Source organism: Lontra canadensis, unplaced genomic scaffold (assembly GCF_010015895.1).
Source record: "Lontra canadensis isolate GAN:19392208 unplaced genomic scaffold, GSC_riverotter_1.0 scaffold2, whole genome shotgun sequence".
Taxonomy (NCBI): Eukaryota; Metazoa; Chordata; class Mammalia; order Carnivora; family Mustelidae; genus Lontra; species Lontra canadensis.
This window is the reverse complement of record NW_022630996.1, coordinates 67,347,324-67,371,722: the sequence shown is the minus strand read 5'-3', so window position 1 is coordinate 67,371,722 and position 24,399 is coordinate 67,347,324. Positions and strand designations below refer to the sequence as shown.

The following is a 24,399-nucleotide window of genomic DNA, read 5'->3' as shown; positions in this document are numbered from 1 at the left end:
TGACGAAGGCTGGATGACATCAACACACAGTGGCCTTTATTACAGCAGGGGAAATCTGACCTGAGGGGACCCAAATCCTCTGTAACGGGCAGAGGATACCTTCCCTTTGCTCTAGAGGGAGACACTGTATCTTCCAAGGTTATTCACTATACAAACATCCTTGAAAAGATGGTAAGGAATGTATTAAGGGCAGTTAGCACCTTGTTCCCAAGATATGTAGAAACATGAAAGACTTGGAGAACTGTCTCCCTAGAAATTGGAACAGAGAAATCAATGTAATATTATTATAATTCAACTAATGAAAAAGAAGGCAAGAAAACAAAAAACCAAAGAACAAAAGAGGGACAAAATAGCAAAAGATATATAAAATAAGATAGACTGACACCCAACCATGTTAGGAAGTCCTTTAAAGGTAAGTACTAAGTTTTCCAATTAAAAATCAGAGGTGGTCAGAGAAGGGACTTAAAAAAAAAAACAAGGCCCAGCTCTGTTGTCTTGAAGTAAGAGGATAGAAAAAGAAACACCTTATAAACAGTATGAGAAAGCTGGAGTGGCTGTTTTACTATTAGACAAAAGAGGCCAAGATAATGAGTATTACCAATGATAAAAAGAAAGACATTTCATTAAAATAAAAATGTATCAGAAAAACATATCAAGTATAAATGTATATGTCCCTAAAACAGGGCTTCAAAACCTATGAAGCAAACCTGAGAGAACTCAAAGTGAAAAGAAACAAACCATCAATCATAATTGAAGATTTTTATATCCTCTTTCAGTGCTGACAGAATTGAAGAAAAAAATTAGTAAGAACTTAGGAGATCTAAATAAAACATCAGCCATCCTGGCCTGATGGTTTACAGGACACTATGCCCAACAATTGCAGAATATAGGTTTTAAAGTAGACATAAAATATTCACCAAGACAGATCATATGTAGGACCATTAAGCAAGATTCAGTAAATTTCAAAAATCTGTAAATTTATAGAGTATATTCCTCTGACTGGAATAAAACTAGAAATCAGAAACAATAGGATTCTATAAAATATCCAAGTATTAATAAATTAAATATTACACTTCTAAATAACCATAGCAAAAAAAGAAATCACAAGGGAAATAAGAAAATATTTCAACTGACTGGTTGAAATTGAAATTGGGATACATCAAGTTTAGTGCCTTGAAGGACACAGTGGCCACTTCTGTCCTCATGATAAGAAAAAAGCTCAACTGAAAAACTAACAACTGCTCTTAGATTTATAAAATAACTGAAGTCACAGGGCAAACTGCTACCCTGAAAACTGGATTAATAGATACAGAGACTCACAGCTTACTTGAGTAGAAGCCTGCAGTTAGAACCAATTTTAAAAAACTACACTTTAAAAATCACAAATTGGCTGAAAGGTCAGGATATATACCCTTGAGGATCAAAAACTGAAGGGGGCCCCACACTCTCATGAATTTTAGCTCTAGGAGTCCTACCAGAATTCTCACTGTGAAGATTAGGGAAAAATCTCCTCCTCCTTCCGGCAACAAAAGGAGAAATGTACCAGTTTTGAAATATACCCCAAACTTGGATTCTCCTTAATAAAGCCTATACTCAAGGTAAAATATATTATCAGAGCCTAAACCACTGCAGTTTTACCAAAATCTAACCAACCTGGGGTAAGGGAAGCACCCAACTCATTTTCCTTAAGAATAAGACCTAGTCCTAGAACTACACACTATTTCTCTTCCTGCAGACCTTATCACCACATCTACAGGGCTCTTGTAGAACAACAGGGGATCATAGCTTTGACAGAACCACAAGACTCAGACTCTGAGCAGTCTCTATGGAAATTCAAAGATAACTGGCAAGACAAAAAAGAGGACACTGGAGGGAATTTTGTTCTCTGACAACAAAGCTACAACCAGCAGTAAACACAGCCTTACTTCTAATCAGATAAACGTATCACCTGACAATAAACCTGTACTGACCTCAGTTTTTTTTTTTAACCCAATACAACATGTGTGGCTTTCAACAAAAGAAATTACAGAGTATGCTGAAAGACAAAAAACAGATCTGAAGAGACAGAGCAAGCAACAGAACCAGACTCATATATGGCAGAGATTCTGGAATTCTCAGACTGGGAATCTAAAATAACTAAGATGAATATGGCAAGCATTCTGCTGGTAGTGTCAGAGGAGCAGAGGAGGTACAGTGAGGGCTTAGGGCTTTCACCTTACCCATGAGGAATGAGATCACCCCGCCAGGTCAGTGCAAACTATAAGGGAAGCCAGAACTCCTCTCTGCTCTCAGTGTGTCTGGGCAGCTATAACCATCCACCTTACAAACAACAGAAATTTATTTCCAACATTCTGGAGGCTGGAAGTTCCAGATCAGGGTACCAGCTACATCAGAGGGACCCTCTTCCAGGTCTCTGATTTCTTATTGTATCCTCACATAGTTGAAGGACCAGGGTGCCTGGGGACTCTTTTACAAGGTCATTAATTCCTTAGGTCCCTGCCTTCATGACCTCATCAACTTCAGCTCCACTCCTAATACCATCACTTCAGGCATTAGGATTTCAACATATGAATTTGGGGCAGACTTCAACATTCAGATCATCACACCTGTCCAACAGTAAAGAGGTCTTCCACAGCACGGTGGGTCCGTGGATGCTAAGTAAGGAACTTGAACTTCCAGCTATACCCACCACTAACAAGGTGGAACCCCTTTCCTCTGAGTTAAGTGTCAAAAAAAGCCAGTTAAAATATAATGTTTAAATGAGATTCACAATATAATACACAAAATTTCCTGGTTTCAATAAAAAAAATCATTCGTCATTCTAAGAACCAAGATGTCAAACTAAAATGAAAAAAGACAATAGATGCCAACAATGAGATAAGAATATTATAATTATCTGACATAGATTTTAAAGTGGTCAACATAAAAATCACTGAATGCAGGCACCTGCGTGGCTCAGTGGGTTAAAGCCTCTGCCTTCAGCTCAGGTCATGATCTCAGGACCTGGGATCGAGCCCCGCATCGGGCTCTCTGCTCAGCAGGGAGCCTGCTTCCTCCCTCTCTCTCTGCCTGCTTCTCTGCCTACTTGTGATCTCTGCCTGTCAAATAAATAAATAAAATCTTAAAAAAAAAAAACCATTAAAAAAAAATCACTGAATGATCATTTATGAACACATCCAAAACAAACAAAAAATAAGGAAGACTCAGCAAAGAAATATACGCACCAAAACTACATGAAATTCTAAAAAATGTTCAAGTAATGCATAGAAGGGAAGACAAATAAAACAGCAAGAGAAAACAAAGAGAAGGGGTGCTTGGGTGGCTCAGTCAGTTAGGTACCTGCCTTTGGCTCAGGTCATGATCCTGGGGTCCTGGGATCAAGCCTCAAGTTATTCCCTGCTCAGCATGGAGTCTGCTTATCCCTCTCCTTCTAAACCTCTTCCTACTCATGCTTTCTCTCATTTACTCCTTCTCTCTTAAATAAGTAAAATCTAAAAAACAAAACAAAACAAAACAAAAAACCCCAAAAGGAAATGTCAGGCTGTTAACAATGAGACAACAGGCCCCAAATGGAGTCACTTACGCTAACCCCACATCAGCACACTGACAATACCTAAGCTAAATGCAGTTTCTGCCTCTAGCAAGAACATAACCTTTAACCCGTCAATGTGTAATTACCAAGTTAGCACTAGTGAGGTAATATGCCTGAGAGAGTCCCAACCGCCCTCAGAGTAAGGTGACATTGCCTGTTACAATCTATTCTTTGTTAGAGTAATAACTTTCTAGCCCCATCTTCTTCTGCCTATAAAAGTCTTCTGTCTATAAAGGCTTCTCAGAGATCCTTTCTACTTGCTAGATGCAATGCCGCCCAAATCATGGATTGTTGAATAAAGCCAATTAGATCTTCAAATTTACTCAGCTGAATTTTGTTTTCTAACAAGGGTTAAGTTCTACAGTATCTGTAACTCTATGAAATATAGTTCAGATACATCAACTAAAAGATAAAAACTGACAGAATAGTTAAAAAAAAAAAAGACTTAATTTTATGCTGTTATAGGGGAGCAAAACTTGGCAACCACAAAATGCAACTCTTTGGCATGTAGACTATTTTAGGCTGAATATTTTTAAGAAACAGAAAGTTCAGGAAGAACCTTTGACCTTCCCTCTGTCTAAAAGAGTTTAGAAAGAGGAATTGCTCGAGGAAGGGAGCTATCACCATAGATAACTATAGTGTAATATAAACTAGGTGTAGTAGACAGGGAGGAACCTGGCAAAGTCTGCTAAAATTCCTTTCTGTGCCCCACTGTTTCTTTCTTTCTTTTTTTTTTATGATTTTAGTTATTTATTTGACAGACAGAGATCATAAGTAGGCAGAGAAGCAGGCAGAGGGAGAGGGAGGAAGCAGGCTCCCTGCTGAGCAGAGAGCCCAACACAGGACTTGATCCCACAGCACCCTGGCATCGTGACCTGAGCCAAAGGCAGAGGCTTTAACCCACTGAGCCAGGCGCCCCTGCCCCACTGTTTCTTTGTGGCCCAGCACATATATGTTTACCAAACATTTACTTTTTCACCTTGCAGTGAATTGTCTTCCTTCCTTGAAATCCCAGACCCTTTCCCCTTTTTAATTGTGGATGACAAATAAACCTCAACTGCCTGCCTGTGGGGTACATTTTCTTATGGAGCCCCTGTACATACGTAGTTAACTTTGATTTTCTTGTTTATCTAGTTCATTGTCAACACAGTAAAGATGTTATTTAGGTTTAACACAATTTCTATAAAAATCTTAGTGAGTTTTTTTTTACAGATATAAAAACATTATTCTAAAATTTATATGAAAAGGCAAAGGAACTTTAGGAGTGGTTAAAACAACTTTGAACACTGAAATGTTGAAAAATTTTGAAAGTTAAGAATAAAGAGGGAGAAATCAGTCTACCTGATTGTAGGACTTACTATATATGTATAGTAATTAAGACTGTGTGCTGGGGCACCTGGGTGGCTCAGTGGGTTAAGCCTCTGCCTTTAGCTCAGGTCATGATCTCAAGGTCCTGGGATCGAGCCCCACATCAGGCTCTCTACTCAGCAGGGAGCCTGCTTCCCCCTCTCTCTCTGCCTGCCTCTCTGCCTACCTGTGATCTCTCTCTCTGTCAAGAAAAAAAAAAAAAAAGAAAAAAAAAACTTTAAAAAAAAAAAAAAAGACTGTGTGCTACTGAAATAGGTAATAGACAAATAAATGAGAAAGAATAAAGAACCCAAAAACAGATCTACACAGTATGCCCAAATGATTGTGGACAAATGTACAGAAGCACCTTACTGGAGGAAGGACAGCTTTCAACAAATGAAACTGGACATCCAAAGGCAAAATGGACAGAAACAATGAAAAAAGTAAACCTCGGATTCATACCTCCTGTACTAATAACTCCAAATGGATCAAGGACTTAAATATAAAATATTAAGCTGTAAAACATATAGAAAAAAAAAACAGGAGAAAATCTTCAGATCTAAAGAAAAATAAAGCATTCTTAGGTTTGACACCTAAAGTAAGAAAAAAAAATGATAAATTGAACTTCCTCAAAATTAAGCTTTAATTCCACGAAAGACCTGTTTAAAGAGGATGAAAATAAAAGTCAGAGAGTAGAAAAATTATTTGCAAATCCACACTTAACAGGATTATTGTCTAGATTTTATAAACAGTTCTCAAAACTTATCAGTAAAAATAGAAACAGTTCAATTGGAAAATGGACAGGAGACATGAAGAGCCATTTCACTGAAGAGGATATACTAATAAATAATAAGCATATGAAAAGATGTTCAATATCAGTAGCCACTAAGGAAATGTGTATTAAAACCACAGTGAGTGATCATTACGTATCTCTCAAAACCACTAAAATAAAAATAGTGACAACATCAAAGGCTAGTGAGGATGTCAAGGAATGAGGATAGTTACACACTGCTGCTGGGAATGCAAAATGGTACCACCAGTCTAGAGAACAGTTTCTTAAACTATAAACATACAACTATCATATGACCTAGCAAGTGCACTCCTGGGTATTTATCCTAGAGAAACAAACATTTATGGTGATATTATGATTTATAATTAGAAATATACATTTTGTAAAGTTTAAAAAATAAAAAAAAAAAGAAATATACATTTTGGTCTTTGTCTATGGTTCCTGGCACAAAATTCCTAAAACCACTGTAATTTCCTAATTGACAAAAAGCAATAGAAGCATCTTTTGTTATAATATTCAGCCTTTTGTTCTCAGTCCTAAAATAGACCCAGAGATTAAAGGTGAAAAGAGCATCTTTTGTTTATAACAAATTTGATCAATCACTTCTATATAAGAAAGCCTCCATAAAAATCCCTCAACTATAGGGCTTGGAGGCTTCCAGGTTGGTGAACACATGGAGGTACAAGGAGGGTGACACACCAAGAAAAGGAAGTTCCACACCCACCCCTCAAGCCCTGCCCTATGCATCTCTTCTAACTGGTTTCTCCTGAGTTGTATCCTTTCATAAAAAACTGGTCACCTAGTTAGTAAACTGCTTTCTGGAGTTCTGTGAGCTATTCTAGCAATTCACTGAATCCACGAAGGGGGTTGTGGGACCCTCAGATTTACAGCCAGTCAGTCAGAAACACAGGTGACAACCTGGCCTGTGACTGTCATCTAAAGTGGGAGCAGTCTTATGGTGTCAGGATTGACTTAAACTATAGGATAGCTGGTTGGGGTTCACTGGTAACTGAGGAATTGCTTGGCACAGATGAAAAAACCCACATATCTGGTTTATAGTGTTGTAAACAGTGCTCCCAGAGAAAACCAGTGAGTGGTTTGTTGTTGTTGTTTTAATATTTGCTTTCGCACAAAAACCTGAGAATGAATCTATGTAGCAGCTTTATGTGAAAAAGCTCTAAACTGGCCACAACCGAGAAAACAAACTGGTACATCAATACCCTGGAACTAGTAAGCAATAAAAGGAATTAACTCTTGATAAATGCAACAACTTGGATGAATTGCCAGATAAATTATGCTAAGTGAGAAGTACTAATTCAAAAATGTTATATGTATGTCATCATTCCGTTCTCACACTGAGAAAATGGTATAAATGAAGAACACATTAGCCACTGCCAGGAGTTAAGGAGCAGGTGAGAGCACAAAGGAAATGCGGTGGTTGTAACAGGGGAGCAGGAAGGATGCTGTGGTGACAGAATTGTTCTATACCTTTAATGTATCAAAGTCAATATCCTGGTTGTAATATTGTACTGCTTTTGTATGACGTTAACCTCCGGGAGGGGGGGGGGTAGGAGGAAAAGATACAAGGGATCTGTCTGTATATTTTTCTTAAAGTTGAGTATTATCTACAAATATGTTAAAATAAAATAGTTTAGGGGCACCTGGGTGGTTCAGTCGGTAAAATGGCCAACTCTCAATTTCGACTCAGGTCATCATCTCAGGGTTGTGGGATTAAGCCTCAAGTCAGGCTCTGCATTCAGCAAGGAGTCTGTTTGTGGATTCTCTCTCCCCGTGCCCCACACCCCTCCTTGCATGCACGTAATCTCTCAAATAAAATACATACATACATACATAATTTTTTTAATTAAGAAGTTTTAAAAAATTGACTCCATTTTTTCTTTCATAAAAAAGCATGAATAGATGAAAGTAACAAGTTAATTAAAAGCAAAGAAGTACTTCCCTTTTCCTGCCTCAACATCTATGTTTTAACTGTGAGTAAGTGTGCTAACTATATCATGGACTTAATATTCATCTGTAACTGGTAGATCTTTCATACACAAATTAAATATAAAAACAGAAAACATAATGTAATTCTAAATAACATAATCTCCTTACCAATGTACCCTGGAAACGTCCTGGTTTCTTATACCACGCTTTGTTGCCTTCCTCTTCACAGACACACAGATGATCCATAAGTCCGTTACTATACACAAAACATTTTCCTAACAAAGAAGGTCCCAACAGTCAAAAATTATTTCACAAAACTGTACTATTTTTACAGAGGAACAAATTCAAAGTACAATGAGTGGACTAGAAAATTATGAAAAGAGATACAACTTTGTTTTTACCTTTTATGATGAAAAATACATAAATTAATTTACCTGATGACAAAGAACTGGCCTCTAAACTCAAAGTGGTAAAAAGTAATTGAGTAAATTGATGAATTTTATGTTTTCATAAATGTAGTAAGCAAATGCACACAGAAATAAATTCTTTTAGGGTATCTGAGGGAATGCATAGGAATATCAAGGAGGAAAACCTGCTTTGAAATGAGCACATAGGTATACATCTTCTCCACTTGACAACAAGAAAACTCTGGTACCCAAGGGAAATTCAGACAAAAAAATTTTTTTTTAATTATACATACATTAAATATACATATCTGTATATACACATTATATAAACATATACAGAAATCTAATGGATAGCTGAAACTTGTTAAGAGAGTAGATGTTAAAAATTCTCTTAACATGAAAAAAATTGTTAATTTTGTGAGGGGACTGACTAAACTTACTGTGGTGATCTTTTCGCAATATATACATACATCAAGTCATCACATGGCACACCTCAAACTAATACAATGTTATATGTAAATTACACCTCAATTAGAAAAATACACAATTAAAAAAAGTTCTTTTCGGGTGCCTGGGCAGCTCAGTTGGTTAAGACACTGCCTTTGGCTCAGGCCATGATTCTGGCTTCCTGGTATCCAGTCCCATATTGGGCTCCCCCTGCTCTGCAGGGAGCCTGCTTCTCCCTTTCCCTGCCACTCCCCCTGCTTGGGCTCTCTCTGTGTCAAATAAATAAAATAAAATCTTAAAAAAAAAAAAGTTCTTCTCTATCAATGCAAACAGTGCTATGTTGACTCTTTCTCTGTATTTATGCTGCTCATTCTAGGTATTTATCAGCTTCTCGTTAATTTACCTCAACTTTCCCTCATAGCTACCCTTTCCCATTATTGGACTCACCCTGCCTGCCAAAATTACCTTTTCTGTTCAACCATATATATAAGTCTTGTATACATAGGTCTAAGTGTCTCCTTCTGCTTTTAAGGATTTCTTAAGTGTGTAGGAAACTGCTTTCCTTTTAGTCTCCTCCTACAATCTATCTATCCTGTCCTCTGTCTGAACTATAACTGTTGTTCATTCCATCTCAGTGCTGTGCTCATCAGAGTGGCATTTCTGTCTGAGCCAACATTCTCACAGTCCAAGCAGTCTGTTTTCTGCTATTTAAACAAGTTTGTCATAATCTTTATAAAACTGTAAAAGATTTATCAAGGAATTGCTATTTTTGCCCATCTAATAAAGATGTATAACTACTCTTTTCAAGTTCATATAAACTATACTGGCCAACAATTAACCAAGCTGCCTGATAAAATAATTTTCTACCACTATATTCAAGCAACAGTTGGATGAATGTTTTAGAATGTGCACAGCTTTTGGACTATGAAGGAAGCTAGATTCTAAGGCCCCTCATGCTTAGAATTCTGGTCTTACTTGTGAGGCACATACTCAAATATTAAACCATTCTATGCTTTAATTAGGTATATAAAAGTGTTATGACTGTTTTATATATTATTTATTTTCTGGCTAGACCCCATGATGTACAAGTACTGAAAAAAATTTTCTGCCTGAGTGTAAGGAGGTATGGGCTTTTAAAAATTAACAAAAAAATTATTCAAACAAAAATGAATAAAGTAACACTTAAAAGCCTGACAATATTTTCAGGGTAACTAGTACACATACCTTTGGAGAAAGGGTTGTTTTGGGCTTGGAGTCGAATTTTAACAACGTCGAGGGGTGTCACTATGAAGAAACATAAATTTTAATTAGGCAGTGATACCTATAAATGGTACAGATATTTGTCCAAAATTCACAAAATATATCAAATCAACTCCTCTTCATGACTATATAATAAGTAAGATTATTATCTTAAAATGGTTTTAAATTTAACATTCTCATTTTTTGACCCTGAATTCTGTTTAAAGAGGATCAATAAGAAGACAACGTAATGATTTCTCTTATGACTACTAAACTGTCATTTATAATATTTCTATAACAATAATTCCATTAACGTTAAAATGAAAATACTAGTATTTTAAAGAAAATACATCATCTAAGGTAAAGAGTAAGTGTTTTGGAAGTCTATGTAAAAATTTGAGAATAACTCTGTATTACAACTAATGAATAATCAAACAATACTAGTCTTCCTCATCTGTTAAATTCAGCTGTATCAAATAAAAACTATACATAATGAAGATCTGAATAAGCTAGCCAGAAATCATCTTTACTATCACACAGTGTTACTCCATTCAGGAACAGCATGGTAAAGGAGAATGGTCTTAATTTGTATGCTATTTTATCCAGGTAGAAAAAAAAGGCCAAATAGTGGTTCTAAGAAAACTTCTCCCCGTCTAAGAATGAGGAGGTCACGGTAAATCATTAGATGATCTCTAAAATTTTTGCAACACTAACATTCTGACCTGAAGTAAAATACTACACCTGAAAGCAATACATTTGCTCTAATCATCTATCTTAAATAAACTGGCCAACTTAAAAACCATTGAAATACAAATTATCACCTAAGTCATTTGTCTTTCTGTGAAAGAAATGGACTAAAAAACCAGAAAAATGTGGCCCAGAGGAATTAAAGAAATTCATGGTTAATGCAAGCAAAGGAAAACATAATTTGTATTTGTTTCTACCATAACTTGCCCAAATTTTGTGTTATTCGTTACACTAATATTTTATTCTATCTTCTTTCTTTCTATTTTAAAAAAGGCTAATAGAGTTATAAAAATTCAATACTGACAGGAACCTCAAAGAACTCCTGGTTTCAGCCCCTACTTCTATAGATGAAAAATGAGGTTCAGAGAGAAGTAGGGACAATCCCAAAGGGCACTTAGCCTGCAAATGGCAAAGCAAGGAATAAAAGTCAAGTCTCTTGATTCTCTGTCCAAGGTTCTTTTCATGTTACCATGCTCATGGAGAGAAAGCATGATGCAGCATGAATGATAATTTTAGCATTATTTCACAGATGGTAACCTCAAATGGAAATCATTCAGTTACATAATCCACAACAGTAACATTATTCTACCCATTAGTGATGTCAGTATAGCTCCACTGCAAGAAGCAAGCATTTGTTGAAGAGGTGTCACTTTGATAATCTGTGGTCCCTCTGATTCAGGATCCATATTTTTAACTGACTGAAGAAAAATCTGTTAAGGAAAAGATGTAAAATAAAAGTTTAACAAACATGCCTTTAAGTTTGATTGCCATAAATTAAATAAACTATAAAAACAACCACTATTAATATTAAAGCACATGTTGACCAGTATCAAAAATGAATACCTAAGTTCTATACAAAGGCAATACACAACTGTCATTAATAAAATATGTACTCTGATTCTCCAAATGCACTTCAGCTGTGTGGGCAGCAACATATTTATAAGACAGGTAAGAGAGCAGTAAGGAAACAGACTCTGGCCAGGTAACAGAATGAAGGCACCCGACTAATAAGTTTCAGAATTTGTGCATTTAGCCTCATAAGAACTACTCAGATACGCTCATGTAATGGAGAGTTAGCAAATATGCCACTATTTGTACTACACACCAAAAGTTGCTATGAAGGTATAAAATAAAAACACATAATCTTTGAAAGAAGCATTATCTTAGAAAAATTTGGTGAGAAAACATATACTCCTTTGCAAAAAACCAGTTAATATAAGAAAGTATAAAAATCACTTATAAACCTTTTCTTCAAAAATAACCACTAGCAATGTAAGTGTCATCTTTCCAAATGTCTATGTACACACAAATACATTTATATGCATGTCCATATGTATATAATACATACAGATACACATGTACATACAAATTACATGTTTACTAGTCAAATATGTACAAATATTCATATATCTGTGTACACGCATCTTTTTTTTTTTTTAAGGTTTTATTTATTTATTTGACAGAGAGAGATCACAAGTAGGCAGAGAGGCAGGCAGAGAGAGAGGGGTAAGCAGGCTTCCTGCTGAGCAGAAAGCCCGACGCGGGGCTTTATCCCAGGACCCTGAGATCATGACCTGAGCCGAAGGCAGAGGCTTAACCCACTGAGCCACCCAGGCGCCCTACACACATCTTTCTAAAAGATCTTGTTTAAAGAAACAAATAGGTTCCACTGCCTGGGTGGCTCAGTCAGTTAAGTGTCCGACTCTTGGTTTCAGCTCAGGTTACAATCGCATGGGTCATAAGACTGAGTACCATGTCTGGCTCCAAGCTCAGTGCAGAGTCCACTTGAGATTCTCTGCTTTTCCCTCTTCCTCTGCCCCTCCCCCTGCTCTTGTGACCAAGCACTCTCTCTCTCAAATAAATAAAATATAAAAAAAAAAAAAATTTCTATTGCTTAGTAGCCAGAGTGGGCACTTAAAAATACAGACACTGTATCAATAAATATAGAGGTACATTGTCATTTTTAATAGTTTTTTATATTTATTAGTCTCATATTGTTTGATAACTATGTTACTGTCAAATTTTCCTTATTCATTTATTCATACACTCTTATATAAATATCTCCATACACACAACTTTTTGTAGTCTTCCTAGAATTACGACAGAAGAAAAAGTAAGATTGTGAGGCTCAACTAAAAACTTGAGACAAATTGCCAAAATGCTTTCCAGAAAGGAGGGACCAATTTACACTTCCACTGGAAATAAATAAGATCCTATTAACCCAAAATTTCACCAAACTCTCCCTCTCGTTACATACCACTTATTTTTTTATGAACAGTTTGAAAGTAGTTTGCATACAACACACCCTGTTATTCTAATTACCTCAGAATATTCTTATATTTCACAGTAACATTATCAAATTGAGGAAACTTAGTACTCTGTAGTTTATATTCCAATTTTATCAATTATCCCAATAATCAACTTTATAAAAATGAATGGTGGTTTAATTGTTTCTTTAGATTTTTATTATTACTCACCTGGTTTAAGTCTTTTCTTCAACTCTATGCTCCAATATTTTATTGTTTGTAACATCAGTAGCTGAAAATCTGTAGTGAAAAATGAAAACAATTTTTATCTTTTCACACCAGAAAGGGAGAACCTCAAGGAAAGGAGCATGTAAAAAAACCTTAAAAAACAAATCAACAGGGGTGCCTGGGTGGCTCAGTGGGTTAAGCCTCTGCCTTCGGCTCAGGTCATGATCTCAGGGTCCTGGGATCAAGCCCTGCACTGGGCTCTCTGCTCAGCAGGGATCCTGCTTCCCACCCCCTGCCTGCCTCTGGTCTCGGTCGAATTAAAAAAATAAATAAATTAAAAAAAAACAACCCAGACAGCGGCACCTGGGTGGCTCAGTGGGTTAAAGCCTCTGCTTTCAGTTCAGGTCATGATCCCAGGATCCTGGGATCAAGCCCCACATCGGGCTCTCTGCTCAGTGGGAAGCCTGCTTCCCTGCCCCTCTGCCTGCGTGTGATCTCTGTCAAATAAATAAATAAAATCTTTTAAAAAACAAGGAAAAAGACAAATAAACAAATATTTATTGAATACCTTCTATTAAGTGCTTTGAGGAATATGAAAAGCATTCCACAAATGCTCATATTACATTTATTAAATTTCATTTATAAAATTTCATAGTATAATAAACTTCGGGGCACCTCGGTGGCTTGGTCGGTAAAGCGTCTGCCTTTGGCTCCTGATGCGGGGGTCCGGGGATCAAACCCTGTGTCAGCCTGACTCCCTGCCCAGAGGAGAGTCTGCTTCTCTGTCTTCTTCTGCCCCTCCCATAAGCAAGTTCATGCTTGCTCTTTCTTCCTCAAATAAATAAATAGAATCTTTAAAAAAATAGTATAATAAACTTCATTTATTAAACTTCATTTATAAATCTTCACATTGTCCCAGTAAATTTGTTTTGCTTAAAAAAAAACAAAACTCTCAGAGCACCTGGGTTGTTCAGTTAAGTGTCAGACTCTATCTTAGCTCAGGTCTTGATCTCAGAGTCATGAGTTCAAGTTTGGTGTTGGGCTCCACACTGGGCGTGGAGCCAGACATGGTACTCGGTCTTATGACCCCTGGGATCGTGACCAGATCTGAAACCAAGAATCGGATGCTTAACTGACTGAGCCACCCAGGCAGTGGAACCTATTTATGTTTCTTATCATTTCAAAACAAAACCAAAAATTCTAGAAGCTGAACATGCTGATCAATCTTGGTATCACGAGTCAACTAGATTTTGTGACACAAAATTATGTCACCAGGATTATCTGTAAAGCATTTTGCAGGGAAAAAACCTTTAATTTTAATCTAAACAATCCATTAGATCTAACTTCCAATTTATAGAAAATTCAGAGAGTAAAGTAAGAGGGTAAAGAATGCCAAAAAACAGAAGTTGAAATACCATATAGGACTATTGTCTTCATTCTTTAACAATGAAATTAAGTTGGGAAAAAGATAGCAGAGAAGGGAGAACTGTTCTAGAATAAGGGAATCTTCTGAGAGTCACCAACCAGATACATCCTGGTTCAAATAAATAAAATTTTAAAAGTCAGTTTGAGAGTATATAAAGAAATCTGAATATGGGCTGAACATGGGCTGGATATTAGATAAAATTAAAAATTATTATTTTTTGCTGAGATAATGGTATTATACCAATACCAGTTTAATACCAGTTATAATGGAAGGGTCTTTTTTTTTTAAAGAAATTCATATTAGAAATATTAAAGGCTAAAATGTTGTAATAGTTGTAGTTCATAATACTTCAGAAAAAATAAATAATAAATAAATTTATTTAGTTATTATCCTGAACAACAGGATTTTTTAGGTTTGTGAAATATATGCAGAATCTCCAAGTCTAAGAAAATACTCCTAACATTCTTTTACATGAACATGGATAAGTGGGAAAATAATATACACATGCTAGAATATAGGTACATTCCTCCTCCAGAAATAAAAGGCCTACAATGCTTTATTTTGACATCTATTCCAGCAAAGTTGGCACCTGAATATGCTCAAACTTGAAACTAAAGCCAGAAAGATAGTTATGTTTCTAGTAATTGTTACAGAATGTTAAGGGGAAAAAGTCAGAAATTTAGAGGTAACATTTTATAACTTAGAATTAAGGTTACTGGATTTTTTATTACTTTTTTTTTAAAAATTTTTCAGCGTAACAGTATTCATTGTTTTTGCACCACACCCAGTGCTCCATGTAATACGTGCCCTCCTTAATACCCACTACCTGGCTCCCCCAACCTCTCACCCCCCGCCCCTTCAAAACCCTCAGGTTGTTTTTCAGAGTCCATAGTCTCTCATGGTTCACCTCCCCTTCCAATTTCCCTCAACTCCCTTCTCCTCTCCATCTCCCCATGTCCTCCATGTTATTTGTTATGCTCCGCAAATAAGTGAAACCATATGATAATTGACTCTCTCTGCTTGACTTATTTCACTCAGCATAATCTCTTCCAGTCCCGTCCATGTTGCTATAAAAGTTGGGTATTCATCCTTTCTGATGGAGGCATAATACTCCATAGTGTATATGGACCACATCTTCCTTATCCATTTGTCCATTGAAGGGGATCTTGGTTCTTTCCACAGTATGGCGACCGTGGCCATTGCTGCTATAAACATTGGGGTACAGATGGCCCTTCTTTTCACTACATCTGTATCTTTGGGGTAAATACCCAGTAGTGCAATTGCAGGGTCATAGGGAAGCTCTATTTTTAATTTCTTGAGGAATCTCCACACTGTTTTCCAAAGTGGCTGCACCAACTTGCATTCCCACCAACAGTGTAAGAGGGTTCCCCTTTCTCCACATCCTCTCCAACATACGTTGTTTCCTGTCTTGTTAATTTTGGCCATTCTAACTGGTGTAAGGTGGTATCTCAATGTGGTTTTAATTTGAATCTCCCTGATGGCTAGTGATGATGAACATTTTTTCATGTGTCTTACAGCCATTTGTATGTCTTCATTGGAGAAGTGTCTGTTCATATCTTCTACCCATTTTTTGGTATGATTATCTGTTTTGTGTGTGTTGAGTTTCAGAAGTTCTTTATAGATCCTGGATATCAACCTTTGTCTCTACTGTCATTTGCAAATATCTTCTCCCATTCCGTGGGTTGCCTCTATGTTTTGTTGACCGTTTCCTTTGCTGTGCAGAAGCTTTTGATTTTGATGAAGTCCCAAAAGTTCATTTTCGCTTTTATTTCCTTTGCCTTTGGAGACATGTCTTGAAAGAAGTTGCTGTGGCTGATATTGAAGAGGTTACTGCCTATGTTCTCCTCTAGGATTCTGATGGATTCCTATCTCACGTTGAGGTCTTTTATCCATTTCGAGTTTATCTTTGCATATGATGTCAGAGAATGGTCGAGTTTCATTCTTCTACATATAACTGTCCAATTTTCCCAGCACCATTTATTTAAGAGATTGTCTTTTTTCCACTGTATATTTTTTGCTGTTTTGTCGACGATTATTTGACCATAGAGTTGAGGGTTCATATCTGGGCTCTCTACTCTGTTCCACTGGTCTATGTGTCTGTTTTTATGCCAGTACTATGCTGTCTTGGTGATCACAGCTTTGTAGTAAAGCTTGAAATCAGGTAACGTGATGCCGCCAGTTTTATTTTTGTTTTTCAACATTTCCTTAGCAATTCGGAGTCTCTTCTAATTCCACACAAATTTTAGGATTATTTGCTCCAGCTCTTTGAAAAATACTGGTGGAATTTTGATCAGAATGGCATTAAAAGTATAGATTGCTCTAGGCATACAGACATTTTAACAATGTTTATTCTTCTGATCCAAGAGCATGGAATGGTCTTCCAGCTTTCTGTCTTCTTCAATTTCTTTCATGAGTATTCTGTAGTCCCTCGAGTACAGATCCTTTACCTCTTTAGTTAGGTTTATTCCCAGGTATCTTATGGTTCTTGGTGCTATAGTAAATGGAATCGATTCTCTAATTTCCCTTTCTGTATTTTCATTGTTAGTGTATAAGAAAGCCACTGATTTCTGTACATTGACTTTGTATCCTGACATGTTACTGAATTGTTGTATGAGTTCTAGTAGTTTTGGGGTGGAGTCTTTTGGGTTTTCCATATAAAGAATCATGTCATCTGTGAAGAGAGAGTTTGACTTCTTCATTGCCAATCTGGATACCTTTTATTTCTCTTTGTTGTCTGATTGCTGTTGCTAGGACTTCTAATACTATGTTGAACCAGAGTGGTGAGAGTGGGCATCCTTGTCGTGTTCCTGATCTCAACAGTAAGGCTGTCAGCTTTTTCCCATTGAGGATGATATTTGTTTTGGGTCTTTAAAAGTAGTTTAGAAAAATATATTAGCAATCTCCTAAGATCTTCACATGTATCTACTTACAATGAGATCTGTGAAATTAGTCTTTGATTTTTTTTGAAAAATAAAGTGGAGAAAAAAAGAATAATATAGGCAAAGATTTGGGGGTAGTTGGAAAAAAAGTGGGAAGTAATAATCTTAGTGGACTGTCTAGAACTTATGATGTATTCTCCAGGGCTTTAAATTCTTTACAGTTCTATCAACGTACTTCCCTCATATCATCCTCAATGGGGAAATACTGAGAGACTTTCCTCTATGATCAGATACAAGACAGGGATGTCCACTCACACCACTGCTATTTCACATAGTACTGGAAGTCCAGGCCTCAGCAATCAGACAACATAAAGAAATAAAAGGCATTCAAATTGGCCATGAAGATGTCAAACTTTCATTATGACATGATACTCTATGTAGAAAGCCCAAAGACTACCCGCACCTGCAAGTTACTAGAACTGATACACGAATTCAGCAAAGTAACAGTATACAAAATCAATGTAGAGAAATCTGTTGCATTTCCATCCACCGATAACGAAGAAGCAGAAAGAGAAATCAAGGAATTGATCCTATTTGCAACTGCACCAACAACAATAAGAATAAGCCTAAGAATAAACCTAACCAAAGAGGTGGAACACCTGTATTATGAAAACTATAGAACACTTATCAAACTGAAGATAACACAAAGAAATGGAAAAACATTCCATACTCATGAATTGGAAAAACAAATACTGTTTAAATGTCTACACTACCCAAAGCAATCTACACATTTAATGCAGTCCCTATCAAAATACCACTAGCATTTTTCACAGAACTAGAACAAACAATCCTAAAATATTTGCATAGAACCACAATAGACCCTGAATACAAAGCAACATTGAAAAAGAAAAGCAAAGTGGGAGGCATCACAATTTTGGACTTCAATCTATATTACAAAGCTGTAGTCATCAAAACAGTATGGTACTGGCACAAAAACAAGACACACAGATCAACGGAAAAGAAAAGAAAATCCATGGGTGCCTGGGTGGCTCAGTGGGTTAAAACCTCTGCCTTCAGCTCAGGTCATGATCCCAGCGTCCTGGGATCGAGCCCCGTATCGGGCTCTCTGCTCAGCGGGGAGCCTGCTTCCTCCTCTCTCTCTGCCTGCCTCTCTGCCTACTTGTGATCTCTGTGTCAAATAAATAAATAAAATCTTTAAAAAAAAATAGAAAATCCAAAAAAGGACCTATAACTATATGGTCAAGTAGTCTTCAACAGAGCAGGAAAGTATATCAAATGGAAAAAAAAAAGGTTTCTTCAACAAATGGTGTTGGGAAAACTGAGCAGCCACATGCAGAAGAATGAAACTGGGCCACTTTCTTACACTGCATACAACATAAATTCAAAGTGGAGGGAAGATCTAAATTTACAGAAAAAAAAAATCCATCAGGGACGCCTGGGTGGCTCAGTTGGTTAAGCAGCTGCCTTCGGCTCAGGTCATGATCCCAGTGTCCTGGGATCGAGTCCCGGCATCGGGCTCCTTGCTCGGCAGGGAGCCTGCTTCTCCCTCTGCCTCTGCCTGCCGTTCTGTCTGCCTGTGCTTGCTCTCTCTCCCTCTCTCTCTCTGACAAATAAATAAAATCTTAAAAAAAAAAAAAAATCCATCAAAATCCTAGAGGAGAACACAGACAGCAACTCCTTGACCTCGGGAATAGCAACTTCTTACTAGACACATCTCCAAAGGCAAGGGAAACAAAAGCAAAAATGAACTATTGGGACTTTAAGATAAAAATCTTCTGCACAGTGAAGGAAACAGTAAATAAAACTAAAAGGCAGCCTGTGCAATGGGAGAAGATATTTGCAAATGGCCTATGTGATAAAGGATTAGTATCCAAAATCTATAAGGAACTTACCAAACTCAACAGCCAAAAGAACCAAATAATCCAGTTAAGATATGGGCAGAAGACATGAATAGATACTTTTCCAAAGAAGACATCCAGATGGCCAACAGACCCATGAAAAGATACTCAACATCATTCCTCATCAAGGAAATACAAATCAAAACCACAAAGAGATACCACCTCATACCTGTCAGAATGGCTAAAACTAATAACACAGGAAACAACAGGTGTTGGCCCGGATGTGGAGAAAGGGGAACCCTCTTACAGTGTTGGTGGGAATGCAAGCTCCTGCAGCCACTCTGGAAAACAGTATAGAAGTTCCTAAAAAAGTTAAAAATTGAACTACCCTTATCTAGTAATTACAATAATAGGTATTTACCCAAATGATACAAAAGTACTGATTTGAAAGGGCACAGGCACCCTGGTATTTATAGCAGCATTATCAACAATAGCCAAATTATGGTAAGAGCCCAAATGTCCACTGACTGAAGAACAGATAAAGGAGATGTGGGGGATATGTGTGTGGAGACACACACACACACACACACACACACACACGAATATTAGTCATCAAAAGGAATGAAATCTTGCCATTTGCAATGATGTGGATGAAGCGAGAGTACATTATGCTAAGCAAAATAAGTCAGAGAAAGACAAATGCCACTGTGATGTCACTCATATGTGGAATTTAAGAAACAAAACAGATGAACATAAGGAAAAAAAAAAGAGAGAGGGAAGTAAACCGTAAGACACTCTTAATGATAAAGAACAAACTAAGGGTTGATGGAGGGAAATGGGCAGGGAATGGGAGGAATCACTACTGATTTAGAGGAAACACTAAATTCAACTCCTGAAACCACTATTACACTATATGTTAACTAGAATTTAAATAAAAATTTGAGGGACACCTGGGTGTCTCAGCTGGTTAAGCGGCTGTCTTTGGCTCAGGTCATGATCCCAGCGTCCTGCCACTCTGCCTGTCTGTGTTCGCTCTCTTGCTCTCTCTCTGACAAATAAATAAGTAAAATCTTAAAAAAAAAAAAAAAAAGAGTACAACATGGTAATTGGACAATTATATATGCTACAAAATGTTGACCACCATAATATAGTTACAATCTGTCACCATATGAAGTTATTAAAATGTTACTCACTATATCCTCTATGTTGTATTTTTCGTCTTGTCTTATTTTAGAAGTTAAAGTTTGTACCTCTTAGCCCGTTTCACCTGTTTTGCCCAGTCCCCCACTGCCCTCATGTCTGGCAATCACCAAATTTGTTGTCTGTATATATGAGTTTTTGGGTTTTCTTTACAATGTCTTCATTTGTTTTGCTTTTTTGACCACACAAGTATGTGAAATCATATACTATTTGACTCTATTTGACTTATTTCATTTAACACAATACCCTACAGATTAAATCATGTTGTCAAAAATGACAGTATTTTTTTAATGGCTGAGTAATATTCCAATGTAAATATATACTACATCTTCCTTATATATTCATCTATTGATGGACATTTAGGTTATTTCCATATCTTGGCTATTATAAATACCATCACAATAAACATAGGGTATATCTTTTCAAATTAGTGTTTTTGTTTTCTTTCTTTCTTTCTTTTTTAAAAGATTTTATTTATTTGACGGACAGAGATCACAAGCAGGCAGAGAAGGAGGCAGAGAGAGAGGAGGAAGCAGGCTCCCCGCCGAGCAGAGAACACGATGCAGGGCTCAATCCCAGGACCCTGGGATCATGACCTGAGCTGAAGGCAGAGGCTTTAACCCACTGAGCCACCCACGCGCCCGTGTTTTTGTTTTCTTCGGGTAAATACACCACAGTGGGATTACTGGATTGTGAGATTACTATTTTTAAGTTTTTGAAGAACCTCCATGTTTTCCATAGTGGCTACACCAATTTATATTCCTACCAATGGTACATGAGGATTTCCTTTTCTCCACAATCTCATCAACACTTATTTTTTGCCTTTTTGATACTAGCCATTCTGACAAGTGTAAAGTGTTAAGTCACTATAGTTTTAAATTGCATCTCCCTGATAATTAGTGACAATAAGCATCTTTGTGTCTGTTTGCCATCTGTAAATCTCCTTTGGAAAAATGTCTTTTTGGATCTTTTGTCCATCTCTTTGCCTATGTTCTTGATGTTAACTTGTATGAGTTCTTCACTGGTTTTGGATATTAACCTCTTACTGGAAAAATCATCTGCAAATATCTTTCCCCATTCACTAGCTTGCCTGTTTGTTTTGTTGATGGTTTCCCTTGCCCTGCAAGAGGATTTTGGTTTCATGTAGTCCTAACTGCTTATTTTTGCTTTTTCCCTAAAGAAGAATGATCCAGAAAAAAATATTGCTAAGACCGATAACCAAAAGTTTACTATGTTGTTGTTAAGTTTTATGGTTCCAGGTCTTACATTTAGGTCTGTAATCCATTTTATCTCTGCACACGGTATAAAAAGTGGTCCAGCTTTGTTCTTTCGCATGTACCCATCTAGTTTTCCCAACACCATTTTTTGAAGAGATGTCATCCCCTCATTGTATTATTCTTACCTATTTTGTTACAGATCAATTGACCATGTTAAGTGTGACTTTATTTCTGGGCTGTTCCACTGTTCCATGTGATCTATCCTGTTTTACTCTTCCATTACCATACTACTTTGGTTACTCAAACTTTATAGTATACTTTAAAATCTAGGATTATAACAACTTCAGCTTTGTTCTTTCTCAAGATCGCTTTGGCTATTCAGGGTCTTCTGTGGTTCCACGAAAATTTTATGACTTGTTTCAGTTCTGTGAAAAATGCTATTGGTATTTTAGTAGAGATTGCATTGAATCTGTAGACTGCTAAGGATAGCACGAACATTTTAACATACTAACATAAAATATTAACATAAAAACATTAATTCCTCCAATTCATGAGCATGAAGTAACTGGAGTTCATAAATGAGAGCACTGGCAAAGGTAACAAGGATAAATATAAAAGAAAATGGATAAAACAATAAAGTAAATCTCTGCTTATAAGCATACAATATATAAAGGTGTAATCTGTATGACTACAAAGACACAAAGAAGGTAAGGAATGGAGCTATAAGAAAGCAAATTTTTATATACTAAGATTAAATTGGTATTAATCTGAACCAGATTGTTATAAGTTAAAATACTAATTGTAATCACCTCAGAAACCACCAAACACCCCCCTCAAAACAGAAAAACCCCACACACATCCACAAAATGTACCAGAAGATGTAGAGCTGTGGTCCAAGATGGTGACAAAGAAAGACCCTGAACTCTCCTTTAGACATACTAAATCTACACCTATTTATAGAGCAGTTCCTCTTAAAGAACCAAGGGCTGACTGAACAGCTTCTGCACAAAAAAAGAACATATAAAGAAAGGCTAGAGAGACCACACAGAAGACAACAAGAGAGATGGACAGAAGATAATGAAGGGAACCCCCAAATGCAGGGGACTGTAATGGAAGTGTAGGAGTGCTGACAATACTGATTCCATCTTTAGACCACCATCTCGTTCATTTCACTTAATGGTCCTTCTTGGGCTATGCGTTTCAGGCCCCTTGGAGACTCAATCTACATACCTTAGAAATGCTTGCCAAGTTCAGGATAGGGGAAGGCTGAATTTGGCCTTCCATGAATCTGTTAAGGATAACAGTCTTTCCCGTTCCTCACACATAGGAGGTGCCACAAGATCTAATTAAAGGTTACTGTCAATTAGGTGCTCACGAATCCTTTCAGGTACATGCAAACCCTTTAGCCTCACCACAATGCCCTTTGCATGTCCACTTATTCTATAAAATCTGTGGATTTAAATCCAAACTTTGCAGAGAAAAACTGTGCAGTTGCCGTGGATCATTCTCCACCTAAACCTCCCTTGTCAGTAAGTTACCCTGAATAAAACTCTGTAAACTGTACAAAACCGCCTATTTTGTTTTTCAGTCTCAAAGTACCTTTTTAGTTTGGGGGAGACTTTACTGTCCCTTCCCACTTTCTAAAAGGGAACGGATAGTACTGAGGAACCTAAAGCAGATATGTCTGCCTTGGGGCATAGAAAAAAAAGTCTCAGTTTAAGATATCCAGCCTTAGAATTCTGTCAGCCAGGGAGCTGCTGGACTTCTCTTCACGCTGGAGGAGCTGGTGAGTGCCACAGTTTATGTTTACCCTCTGCCCTGATAATGCAGACTGGAGCACAGTTCTGGGCACCATTGCTGGCCTGCCACCTCAGTGAGCCCTGCCATAGCTCCACATGCCCTGGGACACAGAAAAAAATGTGTAGGTTTAAAAGAGCATCTAAAATATAAAAGATCCAGACCTAGACCTCCACCAAACAGCAAGGGAGCTACCGGAATTCTCTCTGGGTCAGTGGTGCTGGTGAGGACCATGGTTTATGTTCCCCTCCACACTGACAGCATGCACAGGAGCAAGGTCTGGGTGCCACAGCTGGCCTATAGTTTCAGTGAGTCCCAGGTCCAGCTACACCAGACCTATCAGTCCCACTAAGGCAGCTCCAGTGCCGTATACACCAAGAGACCCCTACAGCTCTGGCTATCATGCCAAGGTGACACAGATATAAGCACCGCAGAACACCTCAGGCCTACACCATTTCACTCCCAGCATCGAGTACTCTGGGACCTCCTGACTCATGCCTGTTTCAGCTCCAATCACCCTGGAAAGCTGCCCCTTCAGGGAGTGCCCCCAGGACACCCCAGCCCATGCTGGCCTTGGCTCCAATCACCCTGCCAAGGCACACTCTGCAGTGAGCACCCCTGGACACCCAGGCTTGCAAACACTTCAGCTTCAGCTATCCTCCCAGGGCACCTGCTGGGTGGAAAGCCCAGGGACCACCTCAGTTCCAGCTCACTTTAGCTACAGCTATATTGCTGGAGTACTCAGTATGTAGAGCACCCAGGGACACCCCAACTCGTGCCCCACCTCAAATTTATTTGTTACAGAGAACACACCAGGAACCCCTGTTTGTGCCCTGCCTCAGTCATCCCACTAGTGTGCCCTCTGCATGGGACAGGATACCCCACCCTGGACCCACTTCAGCTTTAGCTATGCTGTCAGGGTGCCTTCTTCATGGAGAGCCCTGGAACTGCCCTGGCCCATGCCCACTTCAGCTTTGGTCATTCTACCAGGGCAGCCCAATGTGGCATAC

General features: G+C 37.7%; 1 protein-coding gene across 1 annotated transcript in view; it reads right to left on the bottom strand.

Annotated features, from left to right (window-relative positions):
* The window catches only part of SLC25A40 (solute carrier family 25 member 40), a 54,378-nt gene that overhangs the window by 19,096 nt on the left and 10,883 nt on the right, over window positions 1-24,399 (bottom strand). The window contains exons 2-5 of the mRNA XM_032876006.1: window positions 12,994-13,062; window positions 11,106-11,226; window positions 9,755-9,814; window positions 7,845-7,951 (exon numbers count right to left, since the gene is read on the bottom strand). Coding sequence (XP_032731897.1) covers window positions 7,845-7,951; window positions 9,755-9,814; window positions 11,106-11,202 — 264 coding nt within the window. The 5' untranslated portion in view covers window positions 11,203-11,226; window positions 12,994-13,062. The remainder of the gene's footprint in view (window positions 1-7,844; window positions 7,952-9,754; window positions 9,815-11,105; window positions 11,227-12,993; window positions 13,063-24,399) is intronic.